Below are 24,692 nucleotides of genomic sequence, written 5' to 3' on the forward strand. Positions count from 1 at the left end.
AATGAATGCAACATGAAAGTTTTCTTTTGCAAAGGAGCTCTGGCAAGATTTTCTGTAATTTTCTTTTTTTTTTCTCCTAAGGGAAATAAAGGAGAACATGGTGCAGACGGTGAGGTTGGACAGAAAGGTGACCAGGTAAGAATTCAGTTTATAATAAACTGCTCACCCTGAAGAAGCAGCACTATGTTTTCCTAAGTAATTTTCACTCCACCATTTTGGAAATCTTTTCTTGTCTCTTCATTGTCTTCGGTGGGATTTTTTTTTTTTAATCAGGATTTCATAGTTTCCACCTTGGTTCATTGTCACACTCCCCTTTCCCAATCATCTGGGATTTTTTTTCCTTTTTTTTCTTTAATATATATTTTAAAATTTTGTGCTCACTTACCTTTAGTGCTTCTCGCTCACTGAAATGGCAGTCATTCTCTGCCAATGCACAATGCTGCGTTCTTTCCTCCTGCCCGCGCTCTGCTTCTGCCACATGACTCTCCCCTGTGAGAGCCTACCCATCCCTGCTGCACCACTTCTCCAAACGCCTTCTAAAATGGTCCCTGTGACGATGTGGTGCTCTTCCTGCGGGTCTGAACACTGTCCCCTATCACCGCCCAGCCAGAGCTACAGCAGCCTTTCTGCGTTTAAACCGACTCCTCTGCTTGTGCTTTGCTTCCGCCACCCCTTCCCCCCTTTCCTTCTCCTGTCCTCTCTCCACGTGCCCCTGCCTTTCCTTCTAAGTCTTCCATCCATCTCTTCACGGTAAACCCGCTCCACGCCAGGCCCCGCCCCAGGCTCTGAGGTTCAGGTTGAGTGGTGGGCAAATCCCTGACCCACAGACCCTCAGCGACAGGTGAGGCTCGGGGGCAGAGACCCAAGGGGCGAGGAGATGAGCACTGCACTCAAGGTCTGGATGACGTACTCGGCAAAAATGTCTGTCCTGAAAAACAAACCGTGTTTGCATTACTCTCAGTAGTTTTCAACAGCAGTGCTCTCTAGACCGAACGTTGCAGCTTGCGTTTTCCTGTGGAAGGAGGTGAAGGCGGAGGGCGGGGAAGCGTTTCTTTCGTGGCGGTTGGCTTGCTTTGATAACTTTGCTGTACTGCATGAACGCTGAGGTGCTATACTTTGCACCATAACCGATATAGCTCATTCTGTAATACACATAGACTCCCTTCTACACGGGGGCATGACTCTCTTTCTTAAAATAATTGTAATGTTCTCAGAGATGCCGTAATTCAGTTAACTGAGCGATTTCCATTGTATAAATTGTGTATATGCATTTACCTGCTTTTAAGTTTTTCTTACGGGATACTTCAAACACATCAAAATAAGAGTGTAGAGACTTCCCCGGTGGCCAACTGGCTGGGACTCTGCGCTCCCAACGTGGGGACCTGGGTTCCATGCCTGGTTGGGGAGCTGGACCCCACACACTGCAGCTGAGGGTCCCACGTGCCATAACTGAGACACAGAGCAGCCATGGAAATAAATACATATTTTTTAAAAACGTGCTTAGTCTCTCAGTCATCTCTGACTTTTTGTGACCCTGTAGACTACAAGTAGCCTGCCAGGTTCCTCTGTCCTTGGGATTTTTTCAGGTGAGAATTTTGGAGTGGGTTGCCATTGCTTCCTCCAGGGGATCTTCCCTGGCCCAGGGATTAAACCCGCATCTCCTGTGTCTCCTGTATTGCAGGCAGATTCTTTTTCAGGTGGATTCTTTTCTCACTGAGCCATTGGGGAAACCTCATTAAGAAAATAAGAGAGTATAATAAAAAGCACCCCTTGGACTTCTCACCTGGTCACAGCATCTTCCAGCTCTATAGCCACTCTTGTTTTCATCTGTATACTTCTTCCTCATATTATTTTGAAGCAAATCCAGTTCCAGGGTAGATTGCTAGACACTCCCTCGGCCACCTTTTGATATAAATATAAATATGTAGATTTATGTATACACACACAAACACACATGTATATCCAGAATTGTTATCTGAGTTAGGAGATGGCTTCTGGCTAGTTATCTGAAATCTATAGTTGCACAAAGTAAAAAGCCTTTGGGGAATCATTTAAAATAATTGTCTTGTGTTTTCCTAGGGTCATCCCGGAGTTCCTGGTTTCATGGGCCCCCCAGGGGACCCTGGACCACCAGTAAGTAATTATTTGGAATGCCTTCCTCTTCTGGCCTTGCCATTGGTGTGCACTGCGGTGGCCACATTTGTGAACAACCTTGTAGGGAATTGATTGGGTTGCTATCATTTAGTTTCATGAAAATCTGGTTGTTTCAAAATGTATAATTTCATGTAGGAAATTTCTTTACACTGTGTGTGCCTGTGTTACTGGATTTGGTGACATCCGACGATCAGCAAAAAGAAAAACTGATCAAGATAGCAATAGTATAGATCATGGGAAAAGGCGTTGGCCTGAAGGGAGAAGGGACATTGGAGAGGCAACTGCTGCCATAAAAAGCTCCCGGTTCATGAATGAATCATGATGTGGCCGCTTCTGTATTCCTGAAACTTTGCCCGCACCTGGGCCAATGTAGGCACCCAATAAATGTATGAAACGACTGAATAAAGACGGCTGAAAGGCATAAATAAAGTCCTGTGAGCTTGCTTGCTTGTATCCCGTGTTTAGTTACTCCCTGCAGTGCTCCTGGCTTGGGTTGGCCACCAGACAGGCACAGAAGAAGACTGTTGTCATCAGACCTGCGATAACGGAAAGCCCTCTAGGAGTCTCTTAATATGTGCCTGGAACAGGTTAACTCTGTATTTATACCTTACTCAAATTAAATGAGTGCTATCTTTCTCTTTTTCTCCATTTTACAAAGGAACTGAAATGGCAGAGAAATAAAATAACTTCCCTGGGGCCATACAGCTCTCAGTGGGGAGCCGGGACATGGACCCAGGAAGTCTGGCTCTGAGAGGGTGCTCTCGTAACTGGTACCCTCAATTCTGTGCTAGGCACGTTGTGGGACACTGCCTCACTTACTCCTCACCCCGCTGTGGCTCGGGCAGTGTCACTGCCTACCTTCTATGGACGCGGACAGCTTAGAGGTCTTACACCATTCCCTCAGAGCCAGTAAGCAGTAATGCATTCATTAATCTAAAGAGCCTCTGCCTTATCACCCAGCCAGCCTGGCTCCTCGTTCATTGCTTTATTGAACAACTGTTGAGTGTCTACTATCTCAAAGGCACCATTTTAGTTCCCAATGAACACAGTGATAAACACCAGGAGGTCAGGTGGACATAAAGGCTGGAGAAAATATAAACAGAAAACGGGTGGTGAGGAGCAGGGACTTGCAGTTTTGAATCTGGTAGTAAGGAAATATCTCACTGAGGACCTGATGCCTGAGCTGTGATGAGGAGGGTGGGATCTGAGCTCTGACACGTGTGGGTTTCGACTACAGGCAGAGGGAACAGCATGCCCAGGAACCCTGGGGCAGAAGAGTGTCTGGGGCTTGCTTCACACCACTTCCTCACCTGTGTGGAATGCCTCCTCCCTTCATCCCTGGGTTGATACAGGCAGTCATTTTCTTCAGCTCCCTGGAAGATATTATACATCCAGTTGTATATTTCTTGCCTTGTGTCCCAAAATCGTTCCCCAATATTAGCTGAAAATGTCCTCTCTGCTGGGAGGCCGTTTATTCCTCTTGCCTGTGGATCACTGGCCGGTGAGTGCTTTGGTCTCTCCTGCTGTCCTCCCAGCATCTTTGTGTTCCCAGAGGCTATCGCAGCCTGCTGGGAAAGGCAGAGCACCTCTGAAATACTCCCAGTTCAGGCAGCTGTGAAGGGGCGTAGGGTGCCAGCTCTGTGCATTGCCTCATGCCCAAAGAAGAGGTGCTGATGACCTCCATTCAGATATACAACCAACTGGCTTTCTGGTTTACCTTCCTTAGGGAGCAGACGGAATAGCGGGAACTGCTGGACCACCAGGAATCCAAGGACCCCCAGTAAGTTCCTCAATGGACAGGATCTGCCTTCAGCCTGTGTTTGGAACTTCCTAGAACCTCAGGTGTTTGCCAGCCCTGCCCTGGTCCTCCCTGACTCCCGTGGCCCACGTTCCAAGGGTCGATTGACTACTAGTCGACCGCAGGAGGAGTTGCTTTTTTTAGGACCCTGGTTACCCAGCCTGTAAATGAAAGATTTGGATGAAATGACCTGGCATTGGCTGTTCCAAAATTCAGTTTACGACCAGTTCACACTGGCTCAAGGTTTAGCCCCATCTCTCTAGTCCATTCTGGTGTGGTTTCCACTTGGAACAGGCATGGGGACTAGAAAGCCTGGAGCTGCTCCGTCCTGAGCCTGTAGTATGGGCGGCATGTCAGGCAGGAGTAGCCCCTGTTACCCAGCTGTTCAGAAAGCCCTGAGTGAAATGAGAGTGAAGTTAAGAGTGAAAGCGAAAGTTGCAGGTTAGGACCCTAAAAACACACAGGTCGATTTGGTTGGAACCCAAGACTTTTATCTCAAAAACCAGAATTAAATTCATTGCTTGAAGCTGTGGGACCATTCTTTGCTTCAGCACCATAAAGCAAAGATGAACATTACTTTAGCAGGCATTGTGTTTGTAGTCACTACATGCATAGTCTCTTAAAGGGATTTACAGTCCCCTAAAACCTCTTATCTCATCTGATGGCCTCTTATCAATAGGAATCATTGTCTCCGTTTTATAGATAAGGAAAGCGGGCATCAGAGAAATGCAGCTACCAGTTCAGGGGCATGCAGTGAGGAAGTGTCAGGGCCAGGTGCAGACCCCACTCTGTGGAAATCTCAGGGTCATGTTCCAGGTAGGACTATTGCTAGTAAGCAGGTCAATCCTGCTCTGGTATCTCTGCACTCTGGTGCCAGTAACACTTCAGGGGTCAGCCAGGAGAACTCGTCTTCCTCAGATGAGAAGACAAAGCAGATGGGGTGAGGTCACTCATCCAAGGTCATACAGAAAATTAATATCCAAGTTAGGAGTGAAGTCAGTTTGAAAATTCCTATTTCGGGCATTCTTTCTGTTAACTCCACGCTCACCCCCTGTGTGGGATGGTGGGTTAGGGGCAGGGGGAAGCCAAGATTGAAAAGTAAGAGCCATGTGGTTCTTTTTATGATTATCATCTGGCTGATCCTTTAGAAGCAGCCCACCTAGAAATTCCAGGCTGAATAAAATATAAGCCATACTGCAGGCAGCTTTTTATTGATTCTCAGACAGAAAAAGATGGCCCTGATAAAAACTAACTTACTGTTTGCCGAGGAAAATAAGATTTGGGGCCCAGATGTAAATCCTCGCATTTCTAGGAATTAAATGACATTAAATAAGACATTGATTCTGTCCTTGCAAGTTAGGCCTGTGCTTGAAGCTGTCCACTGTCCTCATCTTTACGCATAAACATCAAACCACAAAACAGCTGAAGTTTTCTTGGCACAAGCAATGAGTATTGGTAGTTAAAAGACAGAAATAAAATTAAAGAATTTACACAGGGAGAGAAATCTAAAACATTCCTATTGCATTTTGAATTAAAATGTATAAACTACTTGCCAATTTTTTTGACATAGAGGGAAGGCCCTCATTTTTATTTCTGTTCCCTTGAATAGAGTCTCTTGTCATTATGTTGTAGAAAGAACATCCACCCATTTACTATTTGTTGTTTTTTTTAAAAAGTAGTTTGAATATATAACAACACCTGTGAAGCAGTTGAATGTAGGATCCTAGTTTGTTAGGATTTTTTGCTAATCTTTTATAGCTATCTTCTGATGGTACAGCTATCAGCTATCTGTTTAGACAGTGAGTGTCTCACCTTTATCAAGTATTTTCAACATCTGAATTTGCATAAATTGATGATTGTTTTTCTTCTTTCCATCTAAATTTAATTGGGTAATCTAATGAAAAATTAAATTGCATAATTTCTATGGCATGCAACAACTCATGAAAACAGGCTTAGGAACAACCATACTGACTCCTTATTGAGTCTTCAACTCACCTGATTGGAGCAAAAAGACCCTGAACAGTGAATATTTTAGTCTTGGGGGCCATATGGTCTCTGGTGCAGATAATCAGTTCTGCCATCATAAGGTGAAATCAGCCACAGACAGTGTGTAGACTAGTGGGTGAGACTGTGTTCTGATGAAACTTTGTGCAAATGAGCTGAGAGCCAGAGCTTGCTGACTCTTGTCCTAGGTTCCTGGTGTTTACATAGTAGGATCTCTGGAATAATAAGCATCCAACGAGGTGTCTGGGAAGCTCTGTTATCGCTATTTAAAAAATACCTCATGTGATCGAATATTTGGCCCAAGTTGACAGAAACCCCACTTTATTTGTTAATGTGTTTGCAGATGTTGTGATGCAGGAGGGGATGAAATTTTTTTGTTTGCTTTGTGATTATTTTGCATTGGTGTAAGTGACAGTGTCTCTGGACAATCTCAAATATCATGCAACATAAGTTTATAGAGATGTTTACAAGTTGTTGTCAATCCCAAGTGTGGAACGTGGATTAGAGTGTAAAACCTGATGTCAGTGTCTTCCTACAAAGGAGAAGCAACGACAGGAGATTCAGAAGTCACCAGGACTTCTGAAATACTCGTGGTAGAGACACAGGGCTTATAAATAAGCCCACAGGGATAAAAATGGTAACACTGATTACCCCATCTGCTTGACGGTGGCGTGTGTTTTTGGTGACTAAAATGGAAAGGAAGTATTAATTAAGGCAGCTTGGTAAACACAATCCTTCAAAGTCGATTTCATAGAGGAAAAGGGATACTAAACGCCACCACGGATGGTAAAAAGTCGGGGAACCTCTGGATCAGAGGGCGGCAGTAACAAAAGCAGCTGCTGTGTGTGTCCCGGTCAGTTCTTTTCTTGTCCTGCGTCCTGTGTGCTGAAGCCCTGCGGGTGCTGTGTCTGTGCAGTGAGGCAGGCTCCCGAGACGCGGGCTGTTTGGGGACAGAGTGCAGAGTTGGATCTGGACCCAGGTCTCATGGACCCCTAAGCCTCTTCCCACTGTGCCTTCCAAGCCCTAATTCTCCCTGAGTCTATGTAATAAGGCCAAAGTGAGCTGCGGTCTGCACATCAGCTGTGTGATTCTGCCCTGCCCAGGGCACCTCCCTGCCCGCAGAGAAGCAGCTCCTGGAAAGGAACAAGGTGGATGAGGACTCCTTCCAGACCACGAAGGCGATTCTGCGAGAGATCACTCACCTCCAGAAAAGCCAGCCAAGAAATTTACCGGTGTTCTGTGTTTTGGATCTTTTAGGGGAAAGAAGGTCCTCCTGGCCCCCAAGGCCCGTCTGGATTACCTGGCATCCCAGTAAGTGACTTTTTATTTTAAATCAAGTTTCTCTACTACAAAAATATGCCAAGAAAATGATCTTTCACCATTGTTAAAGCAAAGGGTGTTTACTAGGGGACTTTTTAGTACAATAGAAAATTAGAGAAAAAAAAAATCACTAAGCAAAGCCAGTCCTAATCTCATTCTTTCTCTATGTATATATTTGTTGTTGTTTACTTATGTAAATAAAATTTTCATCTCTCTCTCTCTACACACACATACACACATAACTCTGATAATGGTTTGTGATAATATAAACATTTTATATTTTCCGCACTGGTATTAAATGCTCATAAATTTTACATACACTCTACCCAATAAATCTATCAAAATATATATGATTATTCTTTATTGCCTGATAAACTTTATAACTATTTAAAAAATCTACAGTAGAGTATTTTACATGCAGAGCACTTTCCTTACTTGTGTAGGATGGTGCCCAAAAGTCTACTTGTCAGAGTGTAGTAATATCTAAGATTCTTGAAACATACTGAAAATTGAAGTGAAGTGAAAGTAACTCAGTCGTGTCCGACTCTCTGAGACCCCATGGACTGTAGCCCGCCAGGTTCCTCTGTCCATGAGATTCTCCAGACAAGAATTCTAGAGTGGGTTGCTATTCCCTTCTCCAGGGGATCTTCCCAACCCAGGGATTGAACCCCGGTCTCCCACATTGCAGGCAGATTCTTTAGCCACCCGGGAAGCTTGCTGTTCTGGACTTTTCAGTTTAATATCGGGTTGGCCAAAATGTTCGTTTGGGTTTTTCTGCAACATCTTATGGGAAAACTGGAACAAACCTCTTGGCCAACCCAATATATTTCTCGATAGGGTCAGACTCTCCAGTGTGTTAGGAATAAGGCGGGCCCAGCGAGGCTGCCTGCTGCCTTCTCGTTGAGAATGCGTCCTCGTGTGGCTCCAGGCCTGGAGTGTGCCTGCTCCTGGCGCCGCTCCTGGCCACAGGGCCCACCCACTGCCCCCCACCGCGTGTCCTTTTGTTCCGGCTGTGCTGGCCATGCACTGGCTGTCTTTTGGGTTCCTGAACACTCTGCACCCTCTCTTCTCCGGGCCGCAGGGCCTTTGCACATGTGTCTGTGCCCCCGTGAATGCCCTCTTGGCACTTCTGTCACTAGTCGATGCCTGTGATCTTTCCCATCTCATCCCAGGCATCACTCTCCAGAAGTGCCCTCTGCCCCTCAGGCCAGGATAGGCTTAGTCTCTTTCCTTTTTTCTTAAGTGTCTGTCTCAGCAGGTATCACATCTTTATGTCATGGTGTGATCTGTGACCACCTCCCCCATTATTAATTGATTTGATTATTCAACACAGTCTAATTAGGCACTTACTAGTTGCTAGATCTGGGGACATAAAACAAGAGCGGCTGGTAGTCACTGGGATATGTTCTGGGCTGTGGATTCTATGACACCAGGCTTTTTTGCTCCCCACACATGCTGAGCACATGGAAAATATTACTGAAATAAATATGTGGGTGAATGAATGGTTTTCGTGGAGCCCTTCCTCCTTGAATGTCTGATAAATGCCCGCATTGGTCAAGGAGGCATTTCCTGGGCATCGCCAGTAGCCCTCACTGTGGCCATGCTACCCCGGAGATTGAGTCCCCTGTCCAGGGTGCCCAGATCTTAAAAGACAGTCTGGGATGTGAAACCCCTGATGGTATAAACTGCAACCATGTGGCCTAGTGTGTCAGAGCAACTAGGGAATGTTCGATTTCATTCCAGCCATTGTAAAGGTAAGGAGAGAAGATCCCAGTTTGAATTTTGTGCCAAACCCTTGTCATCGAAGTCCTAGGGTAACTGAAGAGGAAAGAAATGACCTTAGATGTGGTTCTGTGATTTGGAAGAACTCCTTCTTCCTCCTCTCTTGCCTCCCTTCTTCCCTTCCCGTGCAGAACCCATCTGCTCATGGTTATCAGCAGGTGGGAGCTGAGATCTGACCTCCATGGTGCCTCATGAGTTGAGCCCCGTTTCTTCCTCTCTGTCTCTTCAATTCTGTCCCTGTAAAATCCACTCTCACTCCACGGCCCTTCCTCCCAGCCACTCTACATTACCCTGCCTTCCTCTAACAAATCATCCTTGTCTAGAAAACTCTTTCTCTCCCTTCTGCCTGGGCGATAGGAGTCATAATAATTTCTGTGTGCCTGGTGCTAATCGCAGGGCAGGCTGTGGGCATGTTAACCTGCATAGTCCTTGCCACAGCCCCACTCCTCGGTTCATGCCGAGGTCTCCAGCCTCCAGTCCCGGCCGCTCTCCTTGCTGTGCTGATCTCACCCTGTCCATGGGCTCTCTCTGCTGTGCGTGGGTCTCTTGACCCTCCTCTCTGCCACTCCGTGTAGGGGGAGAAGCAGTTTCTGGAGTTAACTCTTAATTGAGAAAAGGACCAACATGCCTGGCCTCCGGGCCTGCCCAGCTGGCTTACCTGGTATTACCATGGTTATGCCAGGAGCGGGATCGTTACAGGTTACGGATGCACACGGAGCATTGGCTAGTGGCCCGGTGTTACCATGGTTATGCCAGGAGCGGGATCGTTACGGGTTACGGATGCACACGGAGCATTGGCTAGTGGCCCGAATGGTCAGTAAACTTAAATTACCGTCCACAGTGCTTCCCCCTGGAACCCGGGCACTGACATTGCAGGCGCTGATGAGGGGCGCTGCGTGATTTCCTGCGCACCTGACAGGCGGGAGCAGCTTCACTGCTGGTGTCGTTTGCCGTCGCTGGTTGGCTAAGCATCTCAGGTGGCAGCACTGATTCTGAGCCCCCTCATGACTCTGCCAGGCAGGTTTGTCATCTCTGTTTAGGAGAGGGGCCGCTCAGAGCTGAGAATGTCAGCAGTTCACCCAAGATCATATGCATTGTTGGTGCAAGTGAGTTCTAACCTTGCCCGCCATGGCTCTGGTTCCCACGGCCCTGCCGCCTGCTGCTTTCTTTCCCCGGAACCCGCCCAGTCTAGGTAGCCCCGGATTGGAACCTAAGCCTGTGTGACGTATCATTGTCCTGATCTGCAGAGAGTCCTGCAACCTCTTAGTCTCTTAGAGAAACATGAGGCTAAGGGTGTCTTGATTGAGAGCAGCGGGTGGGCTGGTAGGGGGTTGGGAGCAGGTGGGAGTCGTAGCTTGATTTCAAGGAAAGAAATGTGACATGTTGGTGGCCTTCCTGCACCCAGACGTGGCCCTGGCTGTCATTCTCAGTGCCCCCTCAAGTCCCAGGAGTTCCTTGAGTCCTTGGGGTTCCTGACCCTCATCAGAGGCCGCATCCTCACCCCCTCGTCGCTGTCGTCAACACAGGAGGCCTGGAGATGAGCCTGTGGTGTCCTAAGTTAGGGAATGTCCAGGAGGGGCTTCTCTCCATCCATAGCAATAAAAAGTGATGCCGGTGCAACGTACTGCTTTTCCGCTGTGCGCCAGGCGCTGCTGAACAGAGGATCCAGGTCAGAGTGGTGGTGCTGGGGAGTAGACCTGGAAACCCAGCCAGTCTGTCGGTCGCGTGTGGATGTAGCTGTACACCCGGCAGAAAAAGAAGTCTGTCCTTCCCTCCCTCTGGGCGTCTGCAGCCAGATAACTGGTTTGAATTTCTCTTGCAGGGAGAAGAAGGCAAAGAGGGCAGAGATGGAAAACCAGGGCCCCCCGGAGAGCTGGTAAGGGACTCTTTGGTGTCTTATCACTTACACGTCAGAGCAGCAGAAACGGCCGCTCTGTGTCCGGAGCTGCTGGGACCCCGGCACAGTGAGAGTTCTCTTCCGTGCACGTCTTCATTTTCTTTCCCCAAGAACCCAGTAGGGTATTATATTTAATTTTGCTTATTGATAAAATTAAATTATTTTATGCCAAAATTGCAACTGCCCCCAGAAAAAGGAGCTGGCTTTGGGTGCTGGCTCCACTCCATGCAGGCTTGTGATCTGGCGTGAGTCAGAGCCTGCCCCCGGCTTTAGTCTCACTTCAGACAGAACAAGAATAATAGTAGCCACTCGCTGGAGTTGCTGAAGAATCAGATGAGGTGAGAAGCTGGTTAAATGCATCAGGCTTCTTTAACTGTTAATCGATTTAGTGAGTTACTTTTCCCAACTGCCATGGTTTTAACTCCTGGTGAGGTTAGAACTGTGCAGCCTATAGAACCGCTAAGTGGAGTTACGTAAAAATCTCTTCAGTGAGGTTTGTGTTCCAGTTGATTTGTCTGGTCATAACTATTATAATTCATTCTGCGTCTTCTGTGACTCCCCAGAAGCATCTTCGTTATCACTTTTTACACTTCGCCAGATGCTGAAAGCAGAATTCATTGCTGAGAGGAGCAAAGAGAGCCCAGGGTAACGAGCAGAGTGCAAAGCTCATCTGAGCCACTGAAGGCTGATGCCCAGCAAAGCAGCCCCAGTGGGCAGGGCAGGTAGCCAGGCTGAGGACCTGGCCAGGGAGAGAGAAGGACAAATGTCACCACTGTGGCCGACAGCTGATGTGGGGTACGAGTGCTCCATTACATTTTGCCTGGTGTAACCCCCAGAAAATCCCTGTGGGGTGAGGGTATCATTATTGGTACAGATGAGGAAACTGAGGCACAGAGAGGTTAAATAGGCTGGCTGAGGCCACCCAGCTGGTAAAGGAAGCAGTCAGGACCCACACCCTGAAGGCTGACCCCAGCGGTCAGTACCACAGAGCAGGCAGGAAGCTTGTTTGCAGGATGTGGCAATGCAGGAGATATGGGAGAGGGGGGCCGATCCCTGGGTCGGGAAGATGCCCTGGAGGAGGAAATGGCAACCCACTCCAGTATTCTTGCCTGGGAAATCCTATGGACAGAGGAGCCTGGTGGGCTACATTCCCAAGAGTAGCAAGAAGTCAGACATGACTGAGTGGCTAAGCACGCATGCTCCACGTACTATCCCGAGAGGGTGTCACTGACAGCACAGGATACCTGTGTGAGGCCCTCGGTCTTCATACAGAAAGGTTTGTGCCAGGCACTGGGCGTAGACGGATAGGGGCCAGGTCTGCTCCGGGTCACTGCTGGCCTAGTCCACCCACGGGAGACAGGGCCGGCTCTGCTGGGAGCAGAGGGTGCTCAGTGACTCTCCCCATTCCCCCTGACAGCAGGCAGTCCAGAGCTCACCAGCAGCTCCTTCTGGGGTCTCAGGGTGGCTGTCCTGACGTTTATCACTGTGAGCTGCTTGGGAGGAAACTGGCAGAGGATGGGTGGCGTCACCTCCTGGGCTCCCTCCAAGCAGACCGGGAGCCCAGGAGGTGGGACAGGGTCAGACACAGGGAGCAGACCCCAGGAGCAGGCACCGAGTGAGGCGGTGGAGCCAGGAGCGAGAGCCGCTGGCAGCCGGTGAGCGGACGGTCCAGTGGGCACGCCAGGTCCGCTCCCCTGGCGACCGGCTGAGAGCGCGTGAGCAGCACACCTGCCTGCCTGCTCCCACCGCTGCCAAAGGACCGGAGGCCGGGGTATTTATCTCCCCTTCACCTGCTTGAAGGGAGTATAGCTCCAGGGGGCCTGGACTCCCGTGCTCTTGGGCCTTCTGCACCCTCAGGGTCTGAGTGCTGCCCTGTCCCTGAGCAGAGGCTGATGGACAGAGTGCCAGGAGCCCCTCCAGGGGAGCCCAGGGCGGGGGTCCAGAAACTGCAGCGTTGACTGCGGGTGGCGGCTGGTTGCTTTCCACTTTGACCTGGTCCTTTAAATTCCTGTGCGCTGGGGACACGGAGGAACACAGTGGAGAGACGGATGGTGGACGCATGGATAGATACACAGATGGGTAGACAGGCAGCTGTTAAGAGTTGCCCATTGCATTATTTTTAATAGGAGACATTTGCGCATGCATTATAGCGTAGGATGAAGTTCGGAGACTCTGGAGCCAAATTACCTGCATTGTAACCCCAGCTGTTTGACCCTGAGCAGGTCCCTTGATGTCTCCATGCCTTGGGGTGTTGCCTGGTGGGGAACAGAAGTGTCTCCTTCATGGGTTACAGGGAGGACTCATTGACGTCACTGTGTGAAGCACCGGCTGTGCTGGTGCATAGAACACCCTCAGCAGGGCTGGCGGTCGCCCTTTTCCTGCTACAGCTTCAGCCAGTGCTGGGCGTCCCACTTGCCTGTGGGGCTGGGGCCAGGCTAGGCCCATATCCCCTCCATCAACGGCCCTGTGGAGCAGAGATGGTCCTGAGTGTACAGCTGACAAACAGATCCAGGGGCGGGGGTGACACCCAAGACCACATGGCTAGACTTCGAGGAGCTGGGACAGAGAAGAAACCGACTTAGAAATCGGAGCTTGGTGCCCGTCCTCCTTCTCCCCATAATTCTCACTCTAAATCCACGGATGTTCTTGTGCCTCTCCTGTGCCCCCTCTTGGACCCCATCTGACCCTCAAGGTTGATAAGCTGTGGGGGTGGGTGTGCCCTCCTGTGCCCTGCCCGTCTCCCCATCAACCCCTGTGGCCTTTCACCCACTTGCCCTGCTCCCCCAACCCTCCCTCCCCTCACCACTTTTATCTGGACTTCAGCACCCACGAGCCTGTGTTTATTGCTTATTCTATCCAGGGCTGTACAAGACTGCTGGTAGGGAAGACTCTTGAACCGAGTGTCCCAGTTACTTGCGTCGAGTTAGGAGGAGATGGGATGGGGCCGGGATGAGTCAGTTGCAGGCCCGCCTGTCACTCACTGCGGCTGGGGTGAGGAGAGCATCCTTGCGGTGTCACTGGGATTCATTCTGGCTCTGCTGTTTATTAACTCAGTGACGCTGTAACTTTGAGCCTCAGTGTCCCCTTCTGTAAGATGCAGTTGTTAGTAGCTGCCTTGCAGTGGTTTTGTGAGTGGCATAAAGCTACTTCTGGCTTGGGTGTCTACCTAATTTCTCATCCACCCAGAACAATCCAGAGAATTAAATAGGGGCAACCGTGAATGGGCGTCTCAGAGATGAACCTTGTGTAACCAGCACCGTCCCAGGAAAACCAAGAGTCTAATAGGCTGGACTACACAGTGCTGTTCTGTATGGACTGACATGGACCACGGTGTTGGAGGGTAGGGTTGGCAGGTGCAGAGACTGGCTGGTAGAAATATGATGTGAAGCCTGGGCAACCAAGAATAGGAAGATCCTGAAAATACTGTCCTCAGATTTTTCTTTTCTTCTTTATCCTCAGGGCAAAACAGGAGAGCCGGGTCTGCCAGGACCAGAGGGTGCCCGCGGTCCCCCTGTAAGTGTTGAGTGTGTATGTGAGTGTGTGTGTGTGTGTGTGTGTGTGTAAGTGTGTTGTCCACATAGAATAAAGCCACCAGCCAGTTGCCTGTGACACTGTGGGTCGGGTTCTTTGGGTTCTTTGAGACCGCCCAGCCGTGGACTCCAGAAGTGCCTTCCTTCCAAGACATTGGTACTTACATGCAGTAAATCCAGGCGCTTCCTGTGCCATTGCGATAAAATTTATTTCCCCTCTTGCAGCCATTGTCACAGTGTTGGTACTCTAAGTTTCCTTTGTTCTTATCCTATTTATTATATTTTTAATAGGCTTTCTCTGGATGACAAACCCTAAAAATGAGTCTTAATTTTCATTCTGAAACCTTTCCACAGCTAAAGTATTTTTTCTCCAATTAGAAGTGTAACACATTTTCACAGCATAACAATAACAAATGATGATGGTCATAAAAAGAATAAGAAAAGTAATGTTATAGAGAAGAAAATTGAGTTAACATAATTCTACAACATGGAAGTAACGCTCTGTTAATCTTCTACATGAGTTTTAGTCTTCTATGTATGAAATCCAACATTTATATATCTAAGTCTATATCTATCATTTATATATTTAAATCTAGATCTAGCTGTTGAGCTATTTATTATACACATAAACAAAGATACCTTTTCTCCAAAAATGAACTCTGTGTATTTTAGAGTTCTTGGGTTTTTTCTTTCTTTCTTTCTTTTTTTTTTTTTGCTAAATGCTTTACTTCTTTATAATTTCAAAGTTGTTTACCCAGTTCCTTAGATTTTCTTTTGGGAAAATGTGATTTTTAATGAAAATCTTAAAATCCAATTATCTAGATATAATTTTGCCAGATATAAGATTGCCAGAAATCGCCTACTGGCAAGAAGTGGGAGAAGAAAATGCTAGTTCTACTTCCTTAATTTGCTTCTCTGTTAAAAGAAAAAAATCAATAACTCAGCTGGCTAGTATCCAATAAGGAGATAAAACACAAAAAAGTACTTTGCTTTTTCCTAAATCTCCCTGCTTTTCACCTGATTGCACCAGGAGAAGAAACCTAAGACTGCAGAATATCACCTCTTTGGAGGATTAAAACACAGAGTTAGGATGTTTTTTTTTAAGGTTGTTACTGGCTTATTGGTGGAGAAGGAAGTGGCAACCCACTCCAGTATTCTTGCCTGGAGAATCCGTGAACAGAGGAGCCTGCCGGCTGCAGTCCATGGGGTCCCAAAGAGTTGGACACAACTCAGACTAAACTGCCACCGTAGCCACTGGTTTATTGGAGGGAGGGGTTTCTTGGTTTGTTTCTTTGTTTTTTTCAACCAAGAAGATCCATTTGCTAGGAACTGTGTTGGGGCCAGGCCCATCTCTCAACTGAGAGTTGTAAGGAGTCCTGCTTCAGTGCAGGGATAGAGGTTAGAGACCCAGGCAGGTGATGAAAGACCCGCCTCCTCTGGCTGGCACTGTGTGAATTAGAGACGTATAAGCTTTGAGAGAGACAGACCTGGGCTCAGCTTCCGCTCTGCCATTTAATAACTCTGACCTGGGTCAGGGGACCTTTCTGAACCTGTTTCTTCTATGAAATGGGCAGCAGAGCTGCTCCCGCTTCTGCAGGGTGGTTGTGAGTACTAAAGGAATTTCCCAGCCACATGACAGGTACGTTGCGTGTGGCTTCCTTTACTTGGTGCTTTTGTCCATGATTGTTGGGAGGAGAACAACCAGGGTCCCTGGCTCTGAGCATGGCTGGATTTGGGACTCGAGTGTCTTGGAAGAATATCCTGGGACCCAAGGAAAGGGAACTGGCCGTCTTGAACAGTGGAGAGCACTGTTTTCCTCTTTCTCAATCCTGAACAGCAGCCCTGCAGATGTGGGCTCACCCTCACTCGATAGATACAGACACTGAATCCCAAGAAAGAGAAGTAAAGCTCCCAAGGCCCACAGCTAGAGAGTGGGGCACCAGACCAGGTTCATTTTCTGACCTCGCTCCAAAGTCAGCCCTGCTCCGTCACACTGACTAGCATAGAACACCCCTTTCTGCCAATCAGTCCTGCAGAACTCTGCCAGGTGGGTAATTTTTATTATCCTCATTTCTTAGATGGTGATGTTAGGACTCCAGGGGGTCAACTGACTTCTCTGAGGTCACAGGGTTGAATCTGGAGTCAAATCCGAGGGAGTGCGTCTTCCTCTCTCCGGCTCCTCCCGGAGTCTCGAGCTCCCCTTGGTACTGCACCGCCCCACAGCCTGGGGAGTGACCCTCACGGCCTCCCTCCGGAAGTCACCATCCTTGTCCATCGAGTGGGGAGGATAGGACAGAGAACACATTTGCAGGATGACAGCCACAACCACACAACGGTGGGGCCTGCAGGTCAGAGCTCTCATCTAATGGCTGAGCCTGAGGGCTGGTATTCTCCCCAGAAGGGCCTTCACTTGCTCTTGAAAACAGGAGATTAAAGGAGATAAGGGCTTCCCTGGGGGCTCAGACGGTAAAGAGTCTGCCTGCAATGCAGGAGACCCGAGTTCGATCCCCGGGTCGAGAAGACCCCCTGCACATATCCAGCGGGGGCTTGCTGCCTCCTCCTGCTCCCCTCCACCCCTGGAGTCTGCCTGGTCCTGCGTTACCAGTCTGCTCCCTGGTGGGATAACATCATTCTTTTTCTTCTAGGGCTTCAAGGGACACACAGGCGACTCTGGCCCACCTGGCCCCCGGGTAAGTGGACATGTCGCCGTCAGGCGGTCCCCATGCACCCGAATTGGCGCTTCTAGCCACAAGGCTCCTGGGCCCTGGAGGGACGGGCAGAGGTGTGTCCTGAGAGAGGACAGTGGCAGCCATTGGAAGCATCATCCCTCCCCGGTTACGTGTTTCTAGACCTTTCTCCCAGGGGCCTCACAGTGATGACCGACCAGTTTGACCAGGTCAGCCTGGAGTCAGGTGCGGTCACTGCCACCGGAGGATGGCGGTGGTTTTCCTGAGGTCCCAGAGCTCGTGTGTGGACACCTTCAGCTTATCCCAGCTGGGAAACCCTGGGTCCTGTCTTCCTGTGCTCCGCCTTGCTCTGTCTCTTCCAAGTGCCCCAAACAGAGGGATCCCTGGCGGGGGGGTCCCTCGGTGAGGCCTGCTGCTCTGTGCGGTGAGGAGGAAGCCAGGGTGCAGCGAGGGGCCAGCGGGTCGGCGCATGGAGAGGTGGAACCCCCAGCGGTTTGCCTAATCTGTCAGCTGGTGGTTCCCCGCAGCTTAGAGGGCTCACAGCTGGCCTAGAGGGGCACTGCAGACTCCACTTGGGGGCCAGGACCTGGGGTGGGGATGCTTTTGCGGAGGCGGTCCTCCCGGTCTTCCTCCTCCTGTGCTCCGAGGCCTGGCGGCTGGGACACTGGTGTTCCGCATTTCTCTCTATAACAGCAGCTGTTGTGTTTCTGCTTTTCCTAGGGAGAGCCTGGCGCCACGGGGCCCCCTGGCCGGGAGGGGTCACCAGGGAAAGACGTGAGTGCGGGTGTCCAGTGGGTCCTGGCTGGGCCTATGGGTGGAGGGGTGTTGATAGTTTAGACAAGGACCAGGAGACACTTAGAACTTGGGCAGGGGAGCGGGTACCACGATGGAGGGAGTCACAGGTGGATTGTGAGACTCTCTGGGCGATGTCCTGCCTGCTGGCACCGCAGGCCACCTGAACCCTCCCCACAGGGCCATCCGATGTGTGTGGACACGGCTCGGCCTCCTGGACGTGAGTGTCTGGTCAGGAGCACCGGCTTGCAGTCCTGAGGTCCCAGGTGGCCCCGTGCCCAGCCCCTGGCGCCCTTCAGGACCTGGCTTTAAGCCCTGGTGATGTGTGCCCCCCACCCTGGCTCTTGGTGTACATTGTCACCTCGGCTGCTCTGTGGTCATGAGATGCTGGAGCTGGAAAGGATCTAGCTCTTCTTGTGCTTTTCCTTAGCAGTAGGATCCATTCCACAAACCTACCTGTCTGGTACACGGGGGCCTTGCAGGCAGATCAAAGCAGGGCAGCTGCGTTGACTGGAGTGAAACCTCTCCCCCTCCCTGTCCCCCAAGGGTGCTTCTCGGTGTTGAAAGGCAGGTTGAGAATTCTGAGCTCCCTGACCCCTCTTGCTCCAGTTTATAGCGGAGGGTGTGAGGGAAGCCCCCTGGGCAGGGGGTGGAGGGTTCGGGTCGCCCAGCAGTTCAGGGTGCAGTGGGGACAGGCTCCAGAGGCCCGCTCGTGGTACAAGTGCCTGCCTCCCTGCCGCTCAGCTCTCTCTTTGCATGTAAAACCCCCATTTTTTTAGGGTGTTGTACAGTCTAATTTGTGTAGGAGTATGGCCAAGCTTCTGTCTTTTTCATTTATAATATGAGGAGATTTATACCCCAGTTAGGAGGCTGCTGGGAAGACCGTGTGGGAGGCAGTGGTGAGTCCCCGCTGCTCGGCACCTTGGAAGTTTCTGTAGACCTTCCAATGGCGTTTTTCTTACTGTGGAGACTGAGGCAGGAGTGGCCACAGGTGACTGACCAGCGTCCCATCAGAGATGGGATGCCAAGGAAAGTTCTTTTCCCTGTCACATCCCTTAGCTCCAGGTAGAGCCCCCGAGATCCCCATGTGTCTGGGTGGGCCAGGTCTATCCAAGTAAATTAAGTCAGCAAGTGTACAAATGAGGACTTACCTGCAGGAAGTGAGCTGTGCCTGGGGAACAGCTGGTGATTGGTGATGAGACACGTTGGGCCCCATTTGTTGGGTCTCTAGGGCACCTGGGGGAAGTCTGCTTCCACCATTTTCATGCAGTGACTCTGGGGTGATGTGACCTCTCTCTGTTCCAGGGTGACACCGGACCTACAGGGCCACAGGGTCCCCAAGGACTGAGGGGCCTGCCGGTGAGTTTTGCCTTGAGGGCGATCTGCTCCGTGCTTTGTCAGGCCTGTTACCATGGTGATATTTGGTTGGTTCATCCTGGTACAGCCCTGTGTGTCATTAAAAAATGACAAAATGTCTTTGTTGTTGTTGTTCAGCCGTGTCCAACTCTTTGCAACCCCATGAACTGCAGCATGCCAGGCTTCCCTGTCCTTCACTTTCTACTGGAGTTTGCTCAAACTCATGTCCATTAAGTGGGTGATGCCATCCAACCATCTCATTTCAAAACGTCTTGAAGTGAAGTGAAGTGAAAATTGCTCAATCGTGTCCGACTCTTTGTGACCACATGGACTGTATGGAATTCTCCATACAGAATACTGGAGTGGGTCGCCTTTCCCTTCTGCAGGGAATCTTCCCAACCCAGGGATGAAACCCAGGTCTCCCACATTGCAGGCGGATTCTTTACTAACTGAGCTATGAGGGAAGCCCTCAAAATGTCTTAGCAGTTGGTAAATAGCCGCTGCCCTAAGCCCACCCTTGTGGCCCAGCACACACTCCCCAGGCTCTTGTCTGGGACCACCTACCCACAATTCAGTTACTAAAAAAGGGCCACTTGGCATGGCTGGGGCACTATAACAGCCCCCAACCCTGAATCATGAGCCAACTTTAGGAATCCTGGGGTTTGAGTGTGCTCTGTATTCATTCACTAGGGCTGTCGTAGCAAAAGGACCGAAAACACAGCGGCTTAAGCAACATAAATGTATTGTCCCTCAGTTATGGAGGCTAGAAATCTAAGACATTCATCATCTCAGTGTTCTGTGGCCTAGGAGTCCAAGGTCAAGGTCCCAGTAGAGTTGGTTCCTTCCAAGGCTGCAAGGGAGAGCCTTGAATGGCTCTCTGAACCTCTGGTGGTTTGCAAGCAGCCTCTGACATTCCTTGGCTTCTAGAAGCATCACCCCAGCCTCCACCTCCATCTTCACATGGTTTTCTCCCTGTGACATTTCTCTGGTCCAAATGTCCCCTTTTTATGAAGACACCAGTCATATTGGATTAGGGGCCCACCCCATTCCTGTGTGACCTCACCTTAATGAATTACATATGCAGTGACCATATTTCCAAATCAGGCCAAAGTCTGACACCCCTGGGATTAGGACTTCAGCCTATGGATTGGCAGCAGGAGGGACTGTGAGTTTTGGGCACAAAATGCCCATCAAGTTAGAGCATGTTACGGTTATGAGTCTGTCCTGGAATCTGGAATGCGGGGACCTTCCATCCAGTGGCCAGGTGATGCTGCACCTGCCATGTTATCTGATATCTCTATCCACGCAGTCAGCGGTGCCCCTCACAGAGAAGGAGGAGAGCATAAAGGCAGGAACATGCATCCCCAGCTGAGACCAGGCCTCCAGGGATGTGAGCACTTTTGTTTGTTCCTTAAGTCAGCATCTGAGTGGGAGGATGAATGGATAAGTCAGCAAATGTGGTCCCGAAGATTTACCATGCCTGTGCTCCAGGCAGCAGTCACCAGCCCAGGATCTTTCATGCACGTGAACTCATTTAAGTATTTATCATTTATTATGAGTTAAATATCCCAAGCTCCATGCTGTAACCCCCCCAGGCTCCTCTATTAATGGGATTCTCCAGGCAAGAATCCTGGAGTGGGTAGACTTTCCCTTCTCCAGGGGATCTTCCCAGCCCAGGGATCGAACATAGGTCTCCTGCACTGCAGGCAAAGTCTTTACCATCTGAGCCACCAGGGAAGCCCCATAGGGTTGATAAGCAGCCTCTAAGTAAGCACGTGGAGTCATGCTGGTCCAAGTCATGGCTCTGTGTGAGACCGGCCCTCCGCGTCCAGCAGTCTCTGTCCCTGCGTCCTGCCCTGTGACCTGTGCCCTGTGCCCTGTGCCATGGCAGAACATCCCAGCAGAACCCTTACTGCTGTTTCTTCCATCAGGGTAAGAGTGGATCGCCTGGATCACCGGGAGAGCCTGGCACCCCAGGAAGCCCTGTGAGTACTGTCCCTCGGCTGTGATGCAATCAGGGCAAGCTTTGGAAGGGTGTGTGGTTTACATCAGCCTGTCTGGTCTCTGTTACCAGAAGCCTCAGTGGGGAAACATGGTATTTGGATGGTAGGAATAGGCTGGAGGCAAGAGGATCCAGGAAGGACCTCTTTCATGTGATTACGCGCTTAACTCTGTGGTCTACAACCATAGGCATCCAATAGGAAAAAAAAAAAAAAAAAAAACTATTAAAGAATTTTTAAAATGTGTATTAAGAGTGCAAGTTAGTTGTTTGATGCCTTTAGAGGATGGAAGGACAGGGTCAGGCCCACGACCCCTAACATATGAGAGAGGGTAGGCATCATGCATCGTGGGGCTGAATGTAACCCAGAGTGGGCTGAAGAGGATCCTGCTGCTGGTTGGGAGGTGGGAAAAAGGGAGAGCAAGAAGGAACAACGGGCAGGGAGTAGAAAGAGCGGGGCTTGAGCAGTGTCCTCATCCCTGGATAGTGGATTCAGGATTTAGGGTTCAGGTCTGGTAGATGGCGAGACGTGGTGGAGAAGACAGGTCTTTGATGAAGCCTAGGGTTGGATAAGTCAATGCCTGTCCACTCGTCTTCTCCCACCCCAGCCTTACAGTAGATTTATTAGCTAAAATTGGCAATCCTCTTGAGATGGCCATCCTCATAGTTTGGTACTCAAGCAGTAACTGCACGGAGCAATGGGCAGACCCATCTGGCTGGCTAACTGTTGTCACTGTGGAAATCAGGATGAGCAGTGCATCCTGGTTTGCCAGGAACCCTCCTGGTGGTAGCTCTGCAAATCCTGCCTCCTGGGAGAGCCATCATTCCCAAGCAGACCAGGCACCTGGGTGCCCGGTAGAGCCCCATCTTCCTGTTGGACCAGGGACAGCCGTGTAGGAAGCATCGCAGGAGTCTTGTCAGCTATGCTGAGACATCTCAGACAGGAAGGATTGTGTCACGAGGCTGATCCACCTCAGCGCAGAGCTGGCTGCAGAAGGGCTGACCCACATTTGGTGGCTTCCCAGAAAGGTTGAAGCTGAAAGATTCCCACACACTTTGCCCCCAAAAGTGAGCCAAACCGTGAGAATCGCTGACCAGTTGGGAAGAGGAACTCTGCCTCTCTGGGGAAGTCACTTAGAGGGGCCCCACACATGTCAAGTGTGGTGGCTTAGTAACTGAGTTTTGTCTGGCTCTTAGGACCCCATGGACTGTAGCCCGCCAGGCTCCTCTCTCCATGGGATTTTTTCCCAGGCAAAAATACTGAAGGGGGTTGCCATTTCCTTCTCCAGAGGATCTTCCCGACCCAGAGATCGAACCTGCACCTCCTGCTTGGCAGTCAGATACTTTACTGATGAAGCCACCAGGGAAGCCCATCCCCATCAAGGGGTTTTGTTACATGTTTGTCCCTTTGTGTTTCTGTTGCTCTGAATGGGAAGGCCGTTGACTATTCACAGGAAATTCTCCTGTCCCCCACCCATGGGTGGGATTCTCAGCACAGCTTCTCTCCCTAACCCAGCCCTTTCATTCCAGGAAAAGGGTTGTCTTTTCTTTTGTTCACATGCCAGGCCTGCAGAGTACAGAGGGGCTACGAGATTTCTGAACCTTCTTGAGTTGGCCCTTGAGCTTGAAGAGTGACTGCCCCGTTTTCCCTCCGCAGGGCCAGAAGGGAACCAAAGGAGAAAACGGCAGCCCAGGGCTCCCGGGCTTCCTGGGTCCCCGGGGGCCTCAGGTGAGCAGGGACCCTGTCAGGGTCTCCTTGGCGGGACCCTTGATTGCTGTTGCTCGAGACGACTCGGGCCAAAGTGTCTGTTTTAAAGGCACTCGTGTTGCGTGCAACATGCTGATGCAGCCGTGCAGCTAACGGATACTTGTTTTGTGTTGTAGGGGGAGCCAGGCGAGAAAGGAGTCCCAGGCAAGGAGGTGAGTGCCGCAGCCCTGTTCCCCTGGGGCCTGTTCCTGCGGGAGACGCGGGGCCGCGTCATCAGCGGGTGGCGCGTGCTGTCGGCTGGTGGTGTGCTGCGTGCTCTGCCGCGTGGTGTCTGCAGGTGGCCCTCGGCGTAGCAGGGCGCCCGCACTTGCTTCTGCATTCTGCCATCACTGTCCTGAGATCCTAGTGCCTTCTTTTTATTTTATTTTTTAATATTTGTTTATCTGGCTGACCTAGTCTTAGTTACAGCACATGGGGTCTTCGCTTCGTAGCTGCAGCATGTGGCATCCAGTTCCCTGACCAGGGATCAAACCCAAGACCCCAGCATTGGGAGCTCAGCGTCTTATCCACTAGACCCCCAGGGAGGTCCCCCTGGTGCTTAGTCAACAAAGGTCCGTGTTTTCACTCTGCGTGGGAGCGGTCCCGGGGTCCCATCTTGATACATCTCTCACTTATCGGTCTGCACCCAGCCCATCAGCAAGTCCTGTTTATTAACAAGACGTGTCCGTTCGGACTCCCAAGTACCTCTCAGCTCTGTCCAGCTGTCTCCATCTCTCCCACTAAGAGACCTGCCTGAGACCATCGTCATCTCTCCCCTGGGCATTTGCAGGGACCTCCTAACTGACTTCTCATGTCCAGCCTTGCCCCCCATGGTCCTTCCCCACCCAGCAGCATGATGTCAGTTTCCAGCTCAAGCCTCAGCTCTGTCCTCCCCTGGCTCCGTCAGCAGAGATGCTCCGGCCCTGGTCAGGATGAGCAGGGGCAGGGGTGGGAAGGGGTGGGGGAGACAGGTAAGGGCTTTAGGAAAAGACCGCTCGGCACATGTGAAGCATTGGGGAGAAAATGTGGCATGTTTCAGGAACTGCCAGGCGAAGGTGATGGGTACATAAGAGAGGGGGTTATGACCAGGCAAGAGCGGGACTCTTGGAGGACCCCCTGTCCTCCGCAGGCAGCAAGGACTAAGAAGGACAGAGATGCCCCTGGTGAAGTGACTGCTCTCCTTTGCTTTCATTGCAGGGGGCACCTGGGAAGCCAGGAGAGCCAGGACTCAGAGGAGAAAGGGTGAGTGGGACACGTGGTCACGTGCAGGCGACCTTCCTGGGGGCAAGGGGCCTGTGTCCAGGGCTTTGGGAAGCTGCCCACCCAGGGGAGCAGCTTGTGGGGGCTTTCCTGTTCTCTTTCCCCCCGCAACAGTCATGAGCCCACAGCAGGAGGTTTTTCCTGTTGTTGGGGTTTTGTTGTGGTTTTCATGGTTGTTATTTTAAGGAGTAAAATCATTGCAATTACACATTCAGAGGCAAGCATGCCCAGACTTTGACAAATCTCCCTGTCTCCTCCCCGTGCGCGGAAGCCTGTGCATGACATGCTTGGAGCCCAAAGTGCCAGTTTGCCAAGAACCAGCTCTGTCCCTGGAGGTGACAAGGGAACAGATTTTCCCATAATGAA

General features: G+C 50.4%; 1 protein-coding gene across 1 annotated transcript in view; it reads left to right on the plus strand.

Annotated features, from left to right (window-relative positions):
* COL22A1 (collagen type XXII alpha 1 chain) overlaps positions 1-24,692 on the plus strand; it is a 224,269-nt gene that overhangs the window by 189,863 nt on the left and 9,714 nt on the right. The window contains 13 exon segments of the mRNA XM_070382724.1: positions 82-135; positions 2,080-2,133; positions 3,881-3,934; positions 7,214-7,267; positions 10,881-10,934; positions 14,415-14,468; positions 17,131-17,175; positions 17,893-17,946; positions 19,270-19,323; positions 21,252-21,305; positions 22,977-23,048; positions 23,204-23,239; positions 24,264-24,308. Coding sequence (XP_070238825.1) covers positions 82-135; positions 2,080-2,133; positions 3,881-3,934; positions 7,214-7,267; positions 10,881-10,934; positions 14,415-14,468; positions 17,131-17,175; positions 17,893-17,946; positions 19,270-19,323; positions 21,252-21,305; positions 22,977-23,048; positions 23,204-23,239; positions 24,264-24,308 — 684 coding nt within the window.

The sequence above is a fragment of the Bos mutus genome, chromosome 14 (genome assembly GCF_027580195.1).
Source record: "Bos mutus isolate GX-2022 chromosome 14, NWIPB_WYAK_1.1, whole genome shotgun sequence".
NCBI classification, from domain to species: Eukaryota; Metazoa; Chordata; class Mammalia; order Artiodactyla; family Bovidae; genus Bos; species Bos mutus.